At 42.3% G+C, this 14,603-nt stretch overlaps 2 protein-coding genes across 3 annotated transcripts in view; both read left to right on the top strand.

The window, feature by feature from the left end:
- SLC12A4 (solute carrier family 12 member 4) overlaps positions 1 to 14,603 on the top strand; it is a 1,264,335-nt gene that overhangs the window by 337,659 nt on the left and 912,073 nt on the right. The window lies entirely within an intron of this gene.
- MMP2 (matrix metallopeptidase 2) overlaps positions 1 to 14,603 on the top strand; it is a 210,872-nt gene that overhangs the window by 48,291 nt on the left and 147,978 nt on the right. The window contains exon 8 of the mRNA XM_075188829.1: positions 12,558 to 12,713. Within this exon, the coding sequence (XP_075044930.1) occupies positions 12,558 to 12,713 (156 nt within the window). The remainder of the gene's footprint in view (positions 1 to 12,557; positions 12,714 to 14,603) is intronic.

The following is a 14,603-nucleotide window of genomic DNA, read 5'->3' as shown; positions in this document are numbered from 1 at the left end:
TTGTGGTTATACCCAAGCCCGGTCTCGATCCTCAACTCTGTGGAAACTATAGACCGATTTCTCTGCTTAACGTAGACCTCAAATTGTTTGCAAAACTCCTCGCTAATCGCCTTAACTCTGTCATCACCTCTCTTGTTCATCCCGACCAGGTCGGTTTTATCCCGGGCCGTCAGGCATCGGACAACACTCGGCAAGCAATTGATTTGACTTACGTCTCCAGCTCACGCAACATCCCCACCCTGCTCATAGCCTTAGATGCGGAGAAGGCTTTTGATAGGGTGGCCTGGCCATATATGCCGCGGACCCTCGAGGTCATGGGCCTGAAGGGCCCCTTCCTTCGGGGCATTGCCTCTTTATACTTTAACCCGACAGCTTCCATTCTGACCAATGGCTTTCAGTCCTCCCCCTTTGAAATTCGAAATGACACGCGACAGGGGTGTCCATTATTCCCACTTATTTTCACACTAATGATTGAACCTCTTGCTCGCAAAATCCGTATTAATCCTGATATCTCCTGTGTTCGGGTAGGTTCCTCCGAGCATAAAATATCTCTATACGCAGACAATATTCTTTTATCAGTCACAAACCCTCTCATATCGCTCCCAAATCTACTCAAGGACATCACTCTCTTTGGCACTCTTTCCAATTATAAAATCAATGCCTCCAAATCAGAAATCCTGGACCTCAATATCCCCTCAACTCTTCTGTCAACCCTCAAAACCAGCTTCGATTTAAGGTGGCAGCCCCACAAACTAAAATACCTTGGGCTCTATCTCACTAGACTATACGATCAGCTGTATGCGGCAAACTTCCCCTCTTTATTTTCAGCCATTAAGGCTGACCTTTTAAAGTGGGACAAACTCATTATCTCCTGGACGGGCAGAATAAACTCCCTTAAAATGAACATCCTCCCTCAGCTTTTATACCTGTTTCAGACCTTACCCCTCAAAATCCCTGCTAACTCTTTTAAGCTCCTTCAACAAATGGCTACCAAATTTGTCTGGTCTGCAAGGAAGCCCAGAATTCGTATGCAGACTCTTCAAAAATCTATCCAAGAAGGAGGCCTGGGTGTTCCCCACTTTCTCAAATATTATCGTGCTACCCACCTCACCCAGTGTGTACTCCTTCACTCTCCTCCAGGACAGCGAGTTTGGGTCGATATTGAATCCACTCTCACAGACACTACCTCGCCCTCCTTGCTTCTTTGGCTTAAACCCCAACATCGGCCTCCCTCCTCACAGCTCCCCCCTCCACTAGCATTCTCACTTGCTTCTTGGACTCATACAGTCTCCTCATATAATTTAGCTCCCAACTCATGGCGCATGACGCCTCTTTGAAATAATCCCGCCTTCCCCCCTGGACTTCGCCCAATTCAATTTTTCTACTGGACGCGTTGTGGCATCAACTTTCTCTCCGACATTATGCCTCTGCAAATCTTTCCTTCTTTTACTGACATTCAAACGCGTTTTTGCATTCCTTCATCCTGCTTCTATCAATACCTACAACTTCGACATTTCTATAACTCTATCCGACGTACAGTCACTGATATACATCTAACTTCTCCCTTGGTCTCCTTTTGTAATCTTCGTTCTTCATCTCAGGGCTTGATTTCCACATTCTACCGCCTTATGGTGAAATACAATTGCCCTCCCAAGGATTCTCATGAGCTCAAATGGGAGGAGGACATGGGGGAGTCGATCTCTCCCGGGGAATGGGTTAAGATTCGTCTGAATCTCTCTAAGACCCCTATTTGCTGTAAGATAAGCGAAAACAGTCGCAAGATCTTTTACCGTTGGTATCTGGTCCTTCACCGTCTCCATATGATATACCCAGGCTCCTTATCGCTATGCTGGCGTCGATGCGGTTGGGAGGGCACCCTGTCTCACATATGGTGGCACTGTCCAAAACTACTTCCTTTCTGGAAGTCGGTCCATCGGTTGATTTCCGATGTCACTCAGATCTCTCTTCCTCCATCTCTGTAGTTTTCCTTACTCCCGCGTTCTATTCCCAAGATATCAAAAACAACTCAGAAACTTATCACACATATACTTAGTGCTGCTAGATGCCAAATTGCTCTATTTTGGAAAAATCTGAGTCCTCCCTCTCTGCCATCAGTTATCAGCCGCATTTGGCAAGTCTACCATATGGAGTATATGACTAGCATTCTCCGCCATACTTCTGTCCAATTTGATAAGGTCTGGAGTCCTTGGACTGAGCATCACGGAGCCTCCTCCCCTCTTGCATTTTAAGGCCCTTGAGCCCCAGCTATTAACTTTAAACCTTGTCATGGTTCACCATCTTCTCAATACTTTTTCTTTTCTCCGCTTTGGCTAGTGATTTCCCCTGTCCCTCTTACTTCTATTCTTCCCTCTTTCTTTCCCCTCCCTCCTACTCTCCTTAAATTTTCTTTTGCATCTTCATATCGAAACAATATGCTCCTTATTTTATGTGGAAACTTCATTGCAGCTCTCTTTCACCTGTATTGCCTGTTTCCCTTTTTGTCTGTACTGTAAAACTTAATAAAATATGTTATAAAAAAAAAAAAAGTTGAACTTGTGTCCAGGGAGCTCCCTTCTGACCTTGACGCCCTCATTTCCCTGTGCATCAGGATTGATCTCCGTTTCAAAGAGAGAACCCAGAAGAGGTCTTCTGGCAGACACTTAACACCTTGGTTGGCCCCCCAATTTCAGGTCCCGGTTTCTCGACCTGAAGAACCGATGCAGGTTGGGCGCTCCCGCTTATCACCCAAGGAGCGAGAGAGACGGTTTAAACAGAGACTGTGCCTTTACAGCAAAGAACCTGGGCATCTCCTTAATTCTTCCCCGAAGAGACCGGGAAGCCCTCCCTCCTAGGTGGTAAAAGGAAGGCCATTATAGGAGTTGCCATTTCCACTCTCTGTTCATCCCATAGCCCTGAGTTTGTGATGTCTACGTGGATACAGGTTCTGATGGAAATTTTATTTCAGCCACTCTTGCTTCGCAGCTCCGTTTGCCTATTCAGACCTTGTCCCAGCCGTTTTCTCTGACTGCTGTGGATGGCAATCGCTTCAGCAATGGTTCCATCTCCAGTATTACCTCTCCAGTGCAGTTGTCGGTAGGAGCTTTGCATCAAGAGTGGATTCAGTTTGTGATACTACCTTAGTCTGTGAATCCTCTAGTTTTGGGCCTACATTGGCTACGTATTCATACCGTTCAGTTCGACTGGGGTCGGGCAGAGGTTATTTCCTAGGGTTCTCATTGTCGCAAGCATTGCCTCATCCTCCTGTGTCTCATATCCCTTGTCATGTACTTTCATCTGAGCCCTCTCTGCTTATAGGACCTTCAAAGATATCTTCAGCAAGATTAAATCTAAAGTACTTACCCCTCATCAGTCCTGGGATTGCCTGATTGATCTGGTTCCAGGCAAGCAAGCTCCTATAATAAGAATTTATCCCCTTCTCTTCCTGAGACTCAGGCAATGTCCCAGTATATTTCTGAATATCTGTCATGCAGTTTCATCAGGAAATCCTCATCTCCCGGCTGGTGCCGGTTTTTTTTTTGCAAAGAAGAGGGATGGTTCTCTTCGTCCATGCATTGACTGTCGTCAGCTGAACAAGATTACCATCAAGAATCGCTACCCCTTGCCTGTGATCTCATAGCTTTGTGACAGGATTAGTGGTGCCCAGATTTTTTCTAAATTGGACCTCCATGGGGCTTATCTTATGCGTATCCGTGAGGTAGATGAATGGAAGACCTGTGATGGGCTTTAGGAGTACCTCGTGATGCCTTATGCCTTTTGATTTTTGTAATGCCCCAGCTGTCTTTCAATCATTTGTCAATGAGATATTCCAGGATCTCCTGTAAGTGTCAGTTGTGGTTTACCTCGATGACATTTTGATCTTTTCACAGGACCTTCCTTCCCATCGGATTCATGTCAAGGAGGTACTTTCTTGTCTTTGTACCCATCAACTGTTTCGCAGGCTAGAGAAGTGCATCTTTGAGGTCACTCAATTTCCATTTCTGGGTTTCATAGTGTCCGGCTCTGGGTTGCAGATGGACCCTGAGAAGGTAGCTGCTATCAACAGCTGGCCACAGCCACAAGGTCTCAAAGCCATTCAGAGATTTGTTGGGTTTGCCAATTACTATTAGCAGTTCATCAAGGGGTTTTCTACCATCATTGCTCCTATTACGGCCCTTACCCGGAAATCTGCTAATACTAAGAATTGGTCTCCTGAGGCTGTGGCAGCCTTTAATCTACTAAAGAGGACCTTTTCTTCCGCACCTGTTCTCTCTCAGCCTGATCAGCAAAGATCTTTCTTCCTAGAGGTTGACGCCTCCTCCGTTTGCATGGAAGCAGTTCTTTTTCAAAAGTCTTCATCTGGCATTCACCATCCTAGTGGTTTCTTCTCCAAGAGATTCTGAAAAGAATTACCGGAGTGGTGTAAAGGAGCTCCTAGCCATTAAATTGGCACTAGAAGAATGGCGTCATCTCCTCAAAGGGTCTCTTCATCCTGTAAAGGTTTACACTGATCACAAAAAACTTATCTACATTGGGGAAGCTCAGTGTCTCAACCCTCGCCAGGCTCGGTGGGCATCTTTTTTTCCCCCGTTTTACCTAATCCTCACTTACCATCCTGGATCCAAGAATTTCCGGCCCGATGCTATTTCATATTCCTTTGATAACTCTGATCTCTGTTCTCCTTCCGAACCCCAAACAATTGTGGATCCCACAAGTATCGCGACTCTTACCAAAACCACTATTAAGACTCCACCCCGAGGTTGCACTTATTTGGAACCACATTTGCAGCTCAAAGCCTTATATTGGGCACTTTCTTCTAAGCTGGCCAGATATGCAGGGATTAAAAAGACTTATTTCTTCCTCCATAAGCTTTACTGCTGGCCTACTCTTTTTCCGGATGTTCATAAGTTTGTTTTGGGTTGTACGACCTGTGCTCAGAATGAGAATCTTAGGCACGCACCTTTTATTATTATTATTATTATTATTATCATTTATTTGTTAGGCGCCACAAGGTTTCCGCAGCGCCGCACATAGTACAAACAGTAGACTATACAGGGTATAACAGTACAGAACAATAAACAAAAGTACCAATACTTCAGAAACTCCAGGCAGGCAGATGCAATAGACACGGAGCAGAAGAACGGGTAAGGAGACAGGAGGGAAGAGGGCCCTGCTCAAGCGAGCTTACATCCTAAGGGAGGGTTAAACAGACCAGGCACAAGAGGAGCGAGTTGAGGGAATGGGAGAGAGGGGAGAATGAGTGGAGGAGATGGGGGTTAAGTGGATGGTTGGTAGGCTTTGAGAAAGAGGTGAGTTTTGAGTGCACGTTTGAAGGAGCACAGAGTAGGAGAGAGGCGGATGGAGCGAGGGAGGTCATTCCAGTAAAGGGGGGCTGCACGGGAAAAGTCCTGGATTCTGGAATGGGAAGAGGTGATCAGAGTGGAGGAGAGGCGGCGGTCATTGGCCAAGCGCAGGGAGCGGGTGGGAGTGTGAATGGAGAGGAGGTTAGAGATATAAGGGGCAGTAGAGTGGGAGAGAGCCTTGTAGGTGGTGGTGAGGAGTTTGAAAATAATTCTGTAGGGGCAGTTACACCTTTTGAATTCCTACATCGTCTCCCTACTCCCAACGCACCTTGGTGGAGATTTCTATGGATTTCATCACAACCTGCCCCCCAGGCCCCCCAGCGGTGGCTATACTACCATTTGGGTAGTGGTAGATAGTTTTTCTAAAATGGCACACTTCGTCCCTTTGGTTGGTCTTTCTACTGCTTCCCAGTTGGCTCTCATCTTTGTTAATGAGATTTTCAGACTTCATACTTGCCTCCGCAAAATTATCTCAGATCAGGGTGTCCAATTTGTTTCCCGTTTCTGGAAGGCCTTTTGTAAAAATCTAAATTTGGACTTGAAATTCTCCTCTGGTTATCACCCGCAAACTAATGGACAGACAGAGCGGGTGAACCAGGACCTAGAGGTGTTTTTACAATATTTTTCTTCTGTTTTTGGTCCATTGAAAAGGTCTCAGCACAAAGATCGTGGGTCAATAAAGAGGATCTCCATGCCCCAGTCTCTTTAATTGCAGTTTCATAAAGACTTTCATACTCTAGCGTCGAAACAGAGGAGGGGAGGGGGTACTGTCAGGTGCCATACCTGTGCTTTCACTTCCGCACAGGGACAGGCGCCCATCTCCAAAGATGCAGTCGTGTCTGGCTGCTCAGCAACCAGACGCTGTAACTCCGGCCACCGGGTGGGCTCCGTGGCACATGTGCGTCCTGTTGCTAGGCAATGGAATGCTATTTCTGGATCCAGCGGCGGCAGTTACATAGTAACATAGTTGATGAGGTTGAAAAAAGACACCAGTCCATCAAGTTCAACCTATTTTGGATCTCCTGCGATCCTGCACTTATATTTGAAATTAATCCAGAGTAAGCAACCGCCAATCTGTTTCAATTTTGAAAATCCCCCCAGACTCAATATTGCAATCCAATTTTTACCCTATATCCACTATTATCCTTTATTTTAAGTTAACGGTCGTATCTCTGGATACACCGTTCCGCTAAAAATCTGTCTAACCCTTTCTTAAACATATCTATTGAATCTGCCATCACAACCTTCCCTGGCAATGAATTCCATATCTTGACTGCCCTTACTGCAAAGAACCCTTTCCTTTGCTGGTTGTGAAATTTCCTCTCCTCTAACCTTAGGGGATGACCACGTGTCATGTGTATGGTCCTTGGGGTAAAAAGTTCCCATGAAAGCTCTCCGTATTGACCCCTAATGTATTTGTACATAGTAATCATATCTCCCCTTAGACGCCTCTTTTCTAAAGTAAACATGCCTAAACTGGCTAACCTTTCCTCATAACTTAATGACTCCATACCCTTTATCAATTTTGTCGCCCTTCTCTGAACCCTTTCTAGTTCCAAATTATCTTTTTTATAGAGTGGTGCCCAGAACTGTACTGCATATTCAAGATGAGGTCTTACCAACGATTTATACAGTGGCAAAAGTACACTGTCTTCCCTTGCATCTATGCCCCTTTTTATGCATGCCAATACTTTGTTTGCCCTTGCAGCTACTGCTTGACATTGAGCACTATTGCTAAGTCTACTGTCTATGAGCACTCCCAAATCCTTTTCCATTATAGATTCTCCTAAATTAATTCCATTTAATTTATAGATTGCGTTCTTGTTTTTGATCCCTGAATGCATAACCTTACATTTATCTGTGTTAAACCTCATATTCCATTTGGCCGCCCAATCCTCCAGTTTATTTAGGTCCCTCTGTAGAGAAGCTACATCTTGCTCTGATTTTATTACCTTACAGAGTTTAGTGTCATCTGCAAAAATAGAAACTTTACTCTCTAAACCATCACAAGGTCATTAATAAATATATTAAAAAGGAGTGGTCCCAGCACAGAACCTTGAGGTTCTCCACTTAAGACTTTTGACCAATTAGAAAATGTTCCATTTATCACAACTCTCTGTTCCCTATTCTCTAACCAGTTTTCGATCCAAGTACAAATTTTGATTCCTAGACCCAGTTCCCTTATTTTGTAAACCAACCTCTTGTGTGGCACTGTATCAAAGGCCTTTGCAAAATCTAAGGTGACCACATCTACTGTCCTGCCCTGGTCTAAGTTCCCAATAACTTCCTCGTAGAAACTAATTAGATTAGTTTGACATGACCTATCCCTCACAAATCCATGTTGATTCCCCCTAATAATTTTATTGCGTACCAAGTAATCCTGAATACTGTCCCTTAAAATACCTTCCAGTAGTTTCCCCACTATTGATGTCAGGCTTACAGGTCTATAATTCTCTGGTTGTGATCTCGTCCCCTTTTTAAACAACGGCACCACATCTGCTATTCGCCAATCCCTTGGTACTGAGCCTGATGAGATTGAATCTCTGAAAATTAAGAATAGCGGTCTAGCTATTTCCGAGTTTAACTCCATAAGGACCCTTGGGTGTATGCCATCTGGACCTGGAGCTTTATTTATCTTAATATTCTTCAGTCGCCTTAGGACTTCTTCCTCTGACAACCAAGTATTAATTAATGGCATGGTTTCATTTCCATTTTTATGTATTACTCCTGCCATTTGTTCCTCTCTGGTAAATACTGAAGAAAAGAACGTGTTTAATACCTCTGCTTTTTCCTTAGTATCATTTATCAATTCACCCATCTCACTTCTTAGGGGTCCTATATTATCTTTTTTAATCCTTTTGCCATTTATATACTTAAAAAACTTTTTGGGGTTTGTCTTACTTTCTTTTGCAGCGTGCCTTTCATTTTCTAATTTAGCCAATCTAATTTCCTTTTTGCATGTTTTATTACATTTCTTGTACCTATGGAAGGGCTCCTCTCACCCTTCAGACTTAAACAATTTAAATGCACACTTCTTCCTTTGCATTTCTTCCCATACCTTTTTATTTAGCCACATTGGTTTAGACTTAATTCTTTTACATTTATTTCCCATAGGAATGAACTTATACGTGTATGTTTCCAACAACATTTTAAAGACAGCCCACATTTCTTCCGTATTTTTTCCTTCAAAGGCTTTGTCCCAGTCTATGCTCTTTATAGACTCCTTTAGCATATTAAAATTTGCCTTTTTAAAGTTTAAAGTCCTAGTTGATCCCTTATACTGTTGTTTCTGGAAACTAATTTCAAATGAGACCATATTATGATCACTGTTTCCCAAGTGCTCCTTTACTTGAATATTTGATATTACGTCTACATTGTTTGTTATTACTAGGTCCAGTATAGTCCGGTTCCTAGTTGGTTCCTCTACTAATTGAGACATGTAATAGTCTTTTAGCGTGCTCAGAAACCTATTTCCCCTAGCTGTACCGCAGGTCTCAGTACTCCAATCAATGTCCGGATAATTAAAATCCCCCATAATTAAAATTTGACCTAGTTGTGTAGCCTTTTCAATTTGCTGTAGAAGTTGGGCTTCCTCAATCGTACTAATATCTGGCGGTTTATAGCATATCCCTATCAGAAACTTCTCTGAACTTTTTCCTCCGCTGGATATTTCCACCCACAATGCCTCTATATTATCACCAATATTCTCGTATATAACTTCCTGAATACTTGGTTTTAATTCTGGCTTAATATAAAGACATACTCCTCCTCCCCTTTTATTTATCCTATCCCTCCTGAAGAGAGAATAGCCTTCCAAGTTGACTGCCCAGTCATGTGTATCATCCCACCAGGTCTCCGTAATACCAATCTTATCATACTGCTCATTCATTGCTACTAGTTCTAACTCCCCCATTTTACCTGTCAGGCTTCTTGCATTTGCAAGCATACACTTAAGTCTATTGCCTCCCTTAGGTATTTCTTTTTGCTTTAAAAAGGGCCGCTCCTTATCGGCTATGCTTTCCTTTCCCCCCTTTCCACCCCCTTTACTCTTGTTAAATTCCTCCTTACTACTCTCAATGTCTATCCCATAAATACTTGCTTGCCCCTCCCCCCCGGAGCCTAGTTTAAAATCTCCTCCAACCTTCTAACCATCCTCTCCCCTAGCACTGCAGCCCCCTCCTCATTCAGGTGCAATCCATCACGACAATAAAGATGGCAACTGACCGAAAAATCAGCCCAGTGCTCTAAGAATCCAAAACCCTCCTTCTTACACCAATCTTTTAGCCACGCATTAACCTCCCTAATCTCCCGCTGCCTCCCTGGACTAGCGCATGGCACAGGTAGTATTTCCGAAATTACTACCTTGGATGTCCTTGCCTTAAGTTTGCGACCTATGTCCCTGAAATCATTCTTTAGGACACCCCTTATTCCTCTAACTCGGTCATTGGTGCCAACATGCACCAAAACCGCTGGGTCATTCCCAGCCCCTCCCAACAATCTGTCCACCCGATCCGCAATATGCCGAGCCCGAGCACCCGGGAGACAACACACTGTTCGGCATGCACGGTCCCGGTAACAGATTGCCCTATCTACCTTCCTAATAAATGAATCCCCTACCACCACAATCTGCCTGGGTTCCTGAATAACTTTGGTCCCCTCTGTGCTGGAGAGACCATTCCCCTGGTTGGTAGAGGAAGCAGTCTCATCCAACTCTACCAATTCTGAACTGCCTTCCACAGTATCTTGATCCAATCTGGCAAATCTGCTGGGATTGCCTAGCTCAGAACTGGCCTGCCTCTTCCTCCCTCTGCTACCCCTAGTAACTGTTACCCAGCTGCCTACCTGTGCATCCTCCTCTGTCTCTGCTCCACCCTGCTCAGCTAACGCATCAACGGTGAGCTGTAAACTCTGCTCCAGGTTGGCAATGTCTCTCAATGCTGCAATGGTCTGCTTTAGATCAGTTACCTGGGCTTCCAAAGAGACCAATTGCTCACATTTCTCACAGAGGTATAAACCTTGGAACACTTGCTCCAACTGTGCATACATATGACAAGATATGCATTGAGTGAGATCATCAAGCCTATTATCACTAACCTAACTTCTTATAGCCTACAGTGAACTTTAGTACTAGCCTTTCCTAGCCACTTACCAGATTAAACCCCTTCCTGGATTCAACTCCTTACTGGAACTAACTCCACACTCTAAACAAAAACAGCACTTGAAATAAAAAAACCAGTGAAATCACAAGCTCAATAAAATCGCTTGCTACCTCCTGTTAAATAGAGCTTGCACTAACCAGCTGTATCAACTATGCAATTAAACCACACCCACTAGCTCTCCTGTTAAACGTCACCATCTCCGGCAATTACGTCGGCTTCTCCTCTATTTAAAGACTGCTCTGGCACCATTAGTGTGCCAGAGTATTGGATCCCCATGCTCCAGCGTTTAATGGTTCTTTTTACCTGCTTCCTCCTGACCTGCTCCATTTTATTCCTCCTACTTTGTTATCTGTCTCCAGTGTTTGACTTCTGCTGTCTGACTATTCTTCCGGATCCTCCTTTGGTACCTATTGTCTTCTCCGTTCTGACCCGGCTTGTCTGACCTCCCTTGGATCCTCCTGGTGCTTATTTTCTCCCGCGCGGTTTGACCCGGAATGCTTAACTATCCTTACCATCTTCTGATTCACTGATTACTCTCTTAGAGGACCGCGAAATGCGTGCCTCCTGCAGCTAAGTCCAAACTCACTTGCGGGGGTCCCTTCCGAAGACAGGAGGTACATTAGACTCTGCACCTTTCTGCTGAGTAGAGCCAAAACCAGCAAGCAGTCCGCCAGTTTCACTAGTACGTGACAATTTCTTTAGGGACCATCTGCAAATAAGGTTAAATTTCACCCCAACTCTTTTGAAAGGTAATTATTGTTTTCTAATTTTGAATCTCTAATTGATAATGAATATTAATTATGTTATGATTGAATTACTCCACCCTTTTATCTCACTATGGAAGGACCATCCTTCATTTACTTCACTTAGTGGTTTATTTATTAACATCTGATGATAAGGCTAAGTCTCTAAAATGTCATTCTCTACAAATGGCATAATGCTCTTCATCTGTATATGAAGAAAAAACATACATGCGACTGGTGTTGCCATCTGTGGATGGATCACTTATAAGTAACTTAATGTATAAATGTATTTCAATTAGTGGAGCAGTGCTGATGAATATCATTGCAAATGTACTGATTTTTGCATTGGAAATGTATTGATATTGATGCAGTAGGGATATCTAGGAGGAAATTTATTTTTGTAACAAAAGAAGAAAGGAAATCCCATGCTCATTAAGTCTTTTCATGAGTGTGAGTGATATGGGAACCACAAATCCTCACAAGGGTGAAACCCTATCGTTGAAGAAAACGCCTGTTTTCAACGAAATAGGGCTTTTCACGCTTTAAAATATATACTCCTTAGCTAGGAGAAAGAGACCCAACATCCAGAAATTTATCAGTGGTGATATCATAATGACATGCCCCACGTACCTTTTCCGTTTTCTTTTAACATATATTTTATATGGGATAATGTTTAATTTTAAGCAGTGTTCTATTTAACTTGCAAACAAAACACTTGCTGGCCATATGCACATTCTTGAATGTCCGGGAGACTCCTGGCTTTTGGAGAGTCCTTCTGGACTTCTGGCAGTGTAGGCCACCCTCCTGGGTCCTGCTTAACTTTCTAGTGAAGTGTGGGGGGGTACCATTGATGATGTGATCTGATGCGAATCATGTCATCATGGCCCCACCTCCCACCACCACTGTGGAGTGACAGGGTCGTGATGATGCAAATCATGTCATGCCCTCCTCCCATTCGCACTTGTCTTTTGGATTTTCACATACAAAAAGTGGGCAAGTATTCATATGCATGTACTATAAATCAATATAATTACAGATTCAAACTGTCAAAACACACACATGAATTACATAGAGCACCTTGGTTCCTGTTATCTCCCTTGGGAGCTCTGAGAGTATTATTTCAATAGGAATAGTGATGACATGTACAGAAGACACTATTATATCTAGTGATAAACATTTACATTAAGTAATTTATGGGTCATATACTCATGGGGAATGTCATTCTTTAAGTTATTGAGTTCTAAGTGTCTGTCGATGGAGAAACATAAGTCTTACTGTGAATTGTCTTTTCACAGGATATAGTCTGTTTCTTGTTGCTGCCCATGAGTTTGGACATGCTCTTGGACTTGAGCATTCTGATGACCCAGGTGCTTTAATGGCTCCAATTTACACATACATCAAGAACTTTCGACTTTCACAAGATGATATCAGTGGGATCCAGGAACTTTATGGTAAGTTGTTATAGTTGTTAATTTGACCTTGGGACCCTCAGATATAACTGTCCAATATCATTCATAATTGATAAGGTCAGGTTAAGCACTGGGCATTCTTTTGTCCAATAACAGTAATAGCTAACTCAATCACAATCCTTATTCCTGATTACATGTAATAATGCTCTTTTTTTAAACAAACTGTGAACATATTAATCCCTTCTTTTTTTAAGAAGGTGTTTGCTGCAATTTTTTGTTTAGTGGATAACTTTTAACCTCCATTAAGCCTACTGTGACCATTTTGGATGCTGACCATGCATTCCAGCAAAACAACACTATTCATATGAGGATTATCTAGGTCTTATTTGTTAATGCAATGTAAAGTAATATTAATTGATGATGTCATTATTCAAACCTGGCCACACATAATTATTAATATTTTATAATACATATTCTATGACCAGATGGAGTAAATTGCCTTAAATATTTATAATCCATATTAAAGTATTTAAGTATAACAAAGGTATATTTTGCATTATCATGATAACACCTATTAATAGATTTACTACTTAAGCTCGTCTGTACCTGCAGAGGCGGCACGGGTAAGGAAGGGGCATGTAAACTCAGGCTGAGTACACTAAAGAAGTGTTCGTGCAAATGCAGCTCATGCAGACTTGCAGAAACACATACATATGCACCTGTTAGGAGGTGTAAGTTTTGCAAGTGCTAAAGGGCATTCTTATGATGGTGACTTATTAGAAACTAGAAGCATCTACTGCTGATGTAGAGGCGGATGCATCCCGAAATATGTATGGCTCTGCATATTGTCAGAAATATGCTTCTTTTCCATACTCATTTTTAAGAGTAATTTTGCATCCAACTTTGTGTCAGCACCATAATGTTTGATAAAATAAGAATCTTCCATATCATATCTTCAGGTGACAAGCTCAGTGCTTATTGATTGATCAATTTTTGATACTTCTAGAGTTTAGATAGTAATGTGCATAGTTGTAAATTAACATTTCTAATAAAATATGTTATTATACACTGATTTTGTTGGGGGGCATCTGGATATTATTTAATTTATTAACTATTGCCCTTTAATTAACTAATATATAAAATAAGGATGACTACATCACTAAATGTTTGTAATTTAAGTGGTAGTCTGTGGTGGAAATGGCATTTACCTATTATGTCTAGTGTAAAGGTTGACCTTCCCCCTCCATCGGATATAAAATGCCACAACCACTTATATTAATTTTGCAGTTACCTTACCTTAATGAATTAATTAATGAGAATGGGTGTTTTAAATTAATTAATTCAGCACAGACAACTGCAACTGTAAGTTAAGGAAGAAGTTCAGGAATTTAATATTTTCTACTTGGCGGAAGTCATGTTTAAGTGTCTAAATGAGTTCTTTGAGTCAAAGAAGAAAAAGGGTTATGATGTTTTGAATGATAGAAGCAATGCTGGTGCATTTACATATTTAAAAGTCTCTAAAATGTCATTCTCTACAAATGACATAATGCTCTTCACCTGTAAATGAAGAAAAAACTTACATGCAACTGGTGTTGCTCTTCCTTCCACATTTTATTGTGGTGAGTGATCATAATCTACTAAAGTGGCTACAGCAAACCTCAGGAGAGAATGGCAGATTGTTGCAGTGCAGCCTTGCATATTGTCCATATTGTTCACAAGCAAAGAAAGGCCCACATAAATAGGAAGAGCTGGATCCCCCAGGTCACCTCTGATAACTTCAAGAAACTGAGGGACCAGGAGCCAAATTGTGAGGACATGACCCGCTGGTGGTCTTCATGGACAAGTTGGGATAAGTGTTGCTGGATCAGTTATAAATTACTTATTGTATAAATTTATTTCAATAAGAGGCACACGTGTTGGAAGAAATTTGTT

The sequence above is a fragment of the Mixophyes fleayi genome, chromosome 10 (genome assembly GCF_038048845.1).
Source record: "Mixophyes fleayi isolate aMixFle1 chromosome 10, aMixFle1.hap1, whole genome shotgun sequence".
Taxonomy (NCBI): Eukaryota; Metazoa; Chordata; class Amphibia; order Anura; family Limnodynastidae; genus Mixophyes; species Mixophyes fleayi.
Note: the sequence above shows the minus strand (reverse complement) of the source record. Positions and strands in the feature narration are given on the sequence as shown.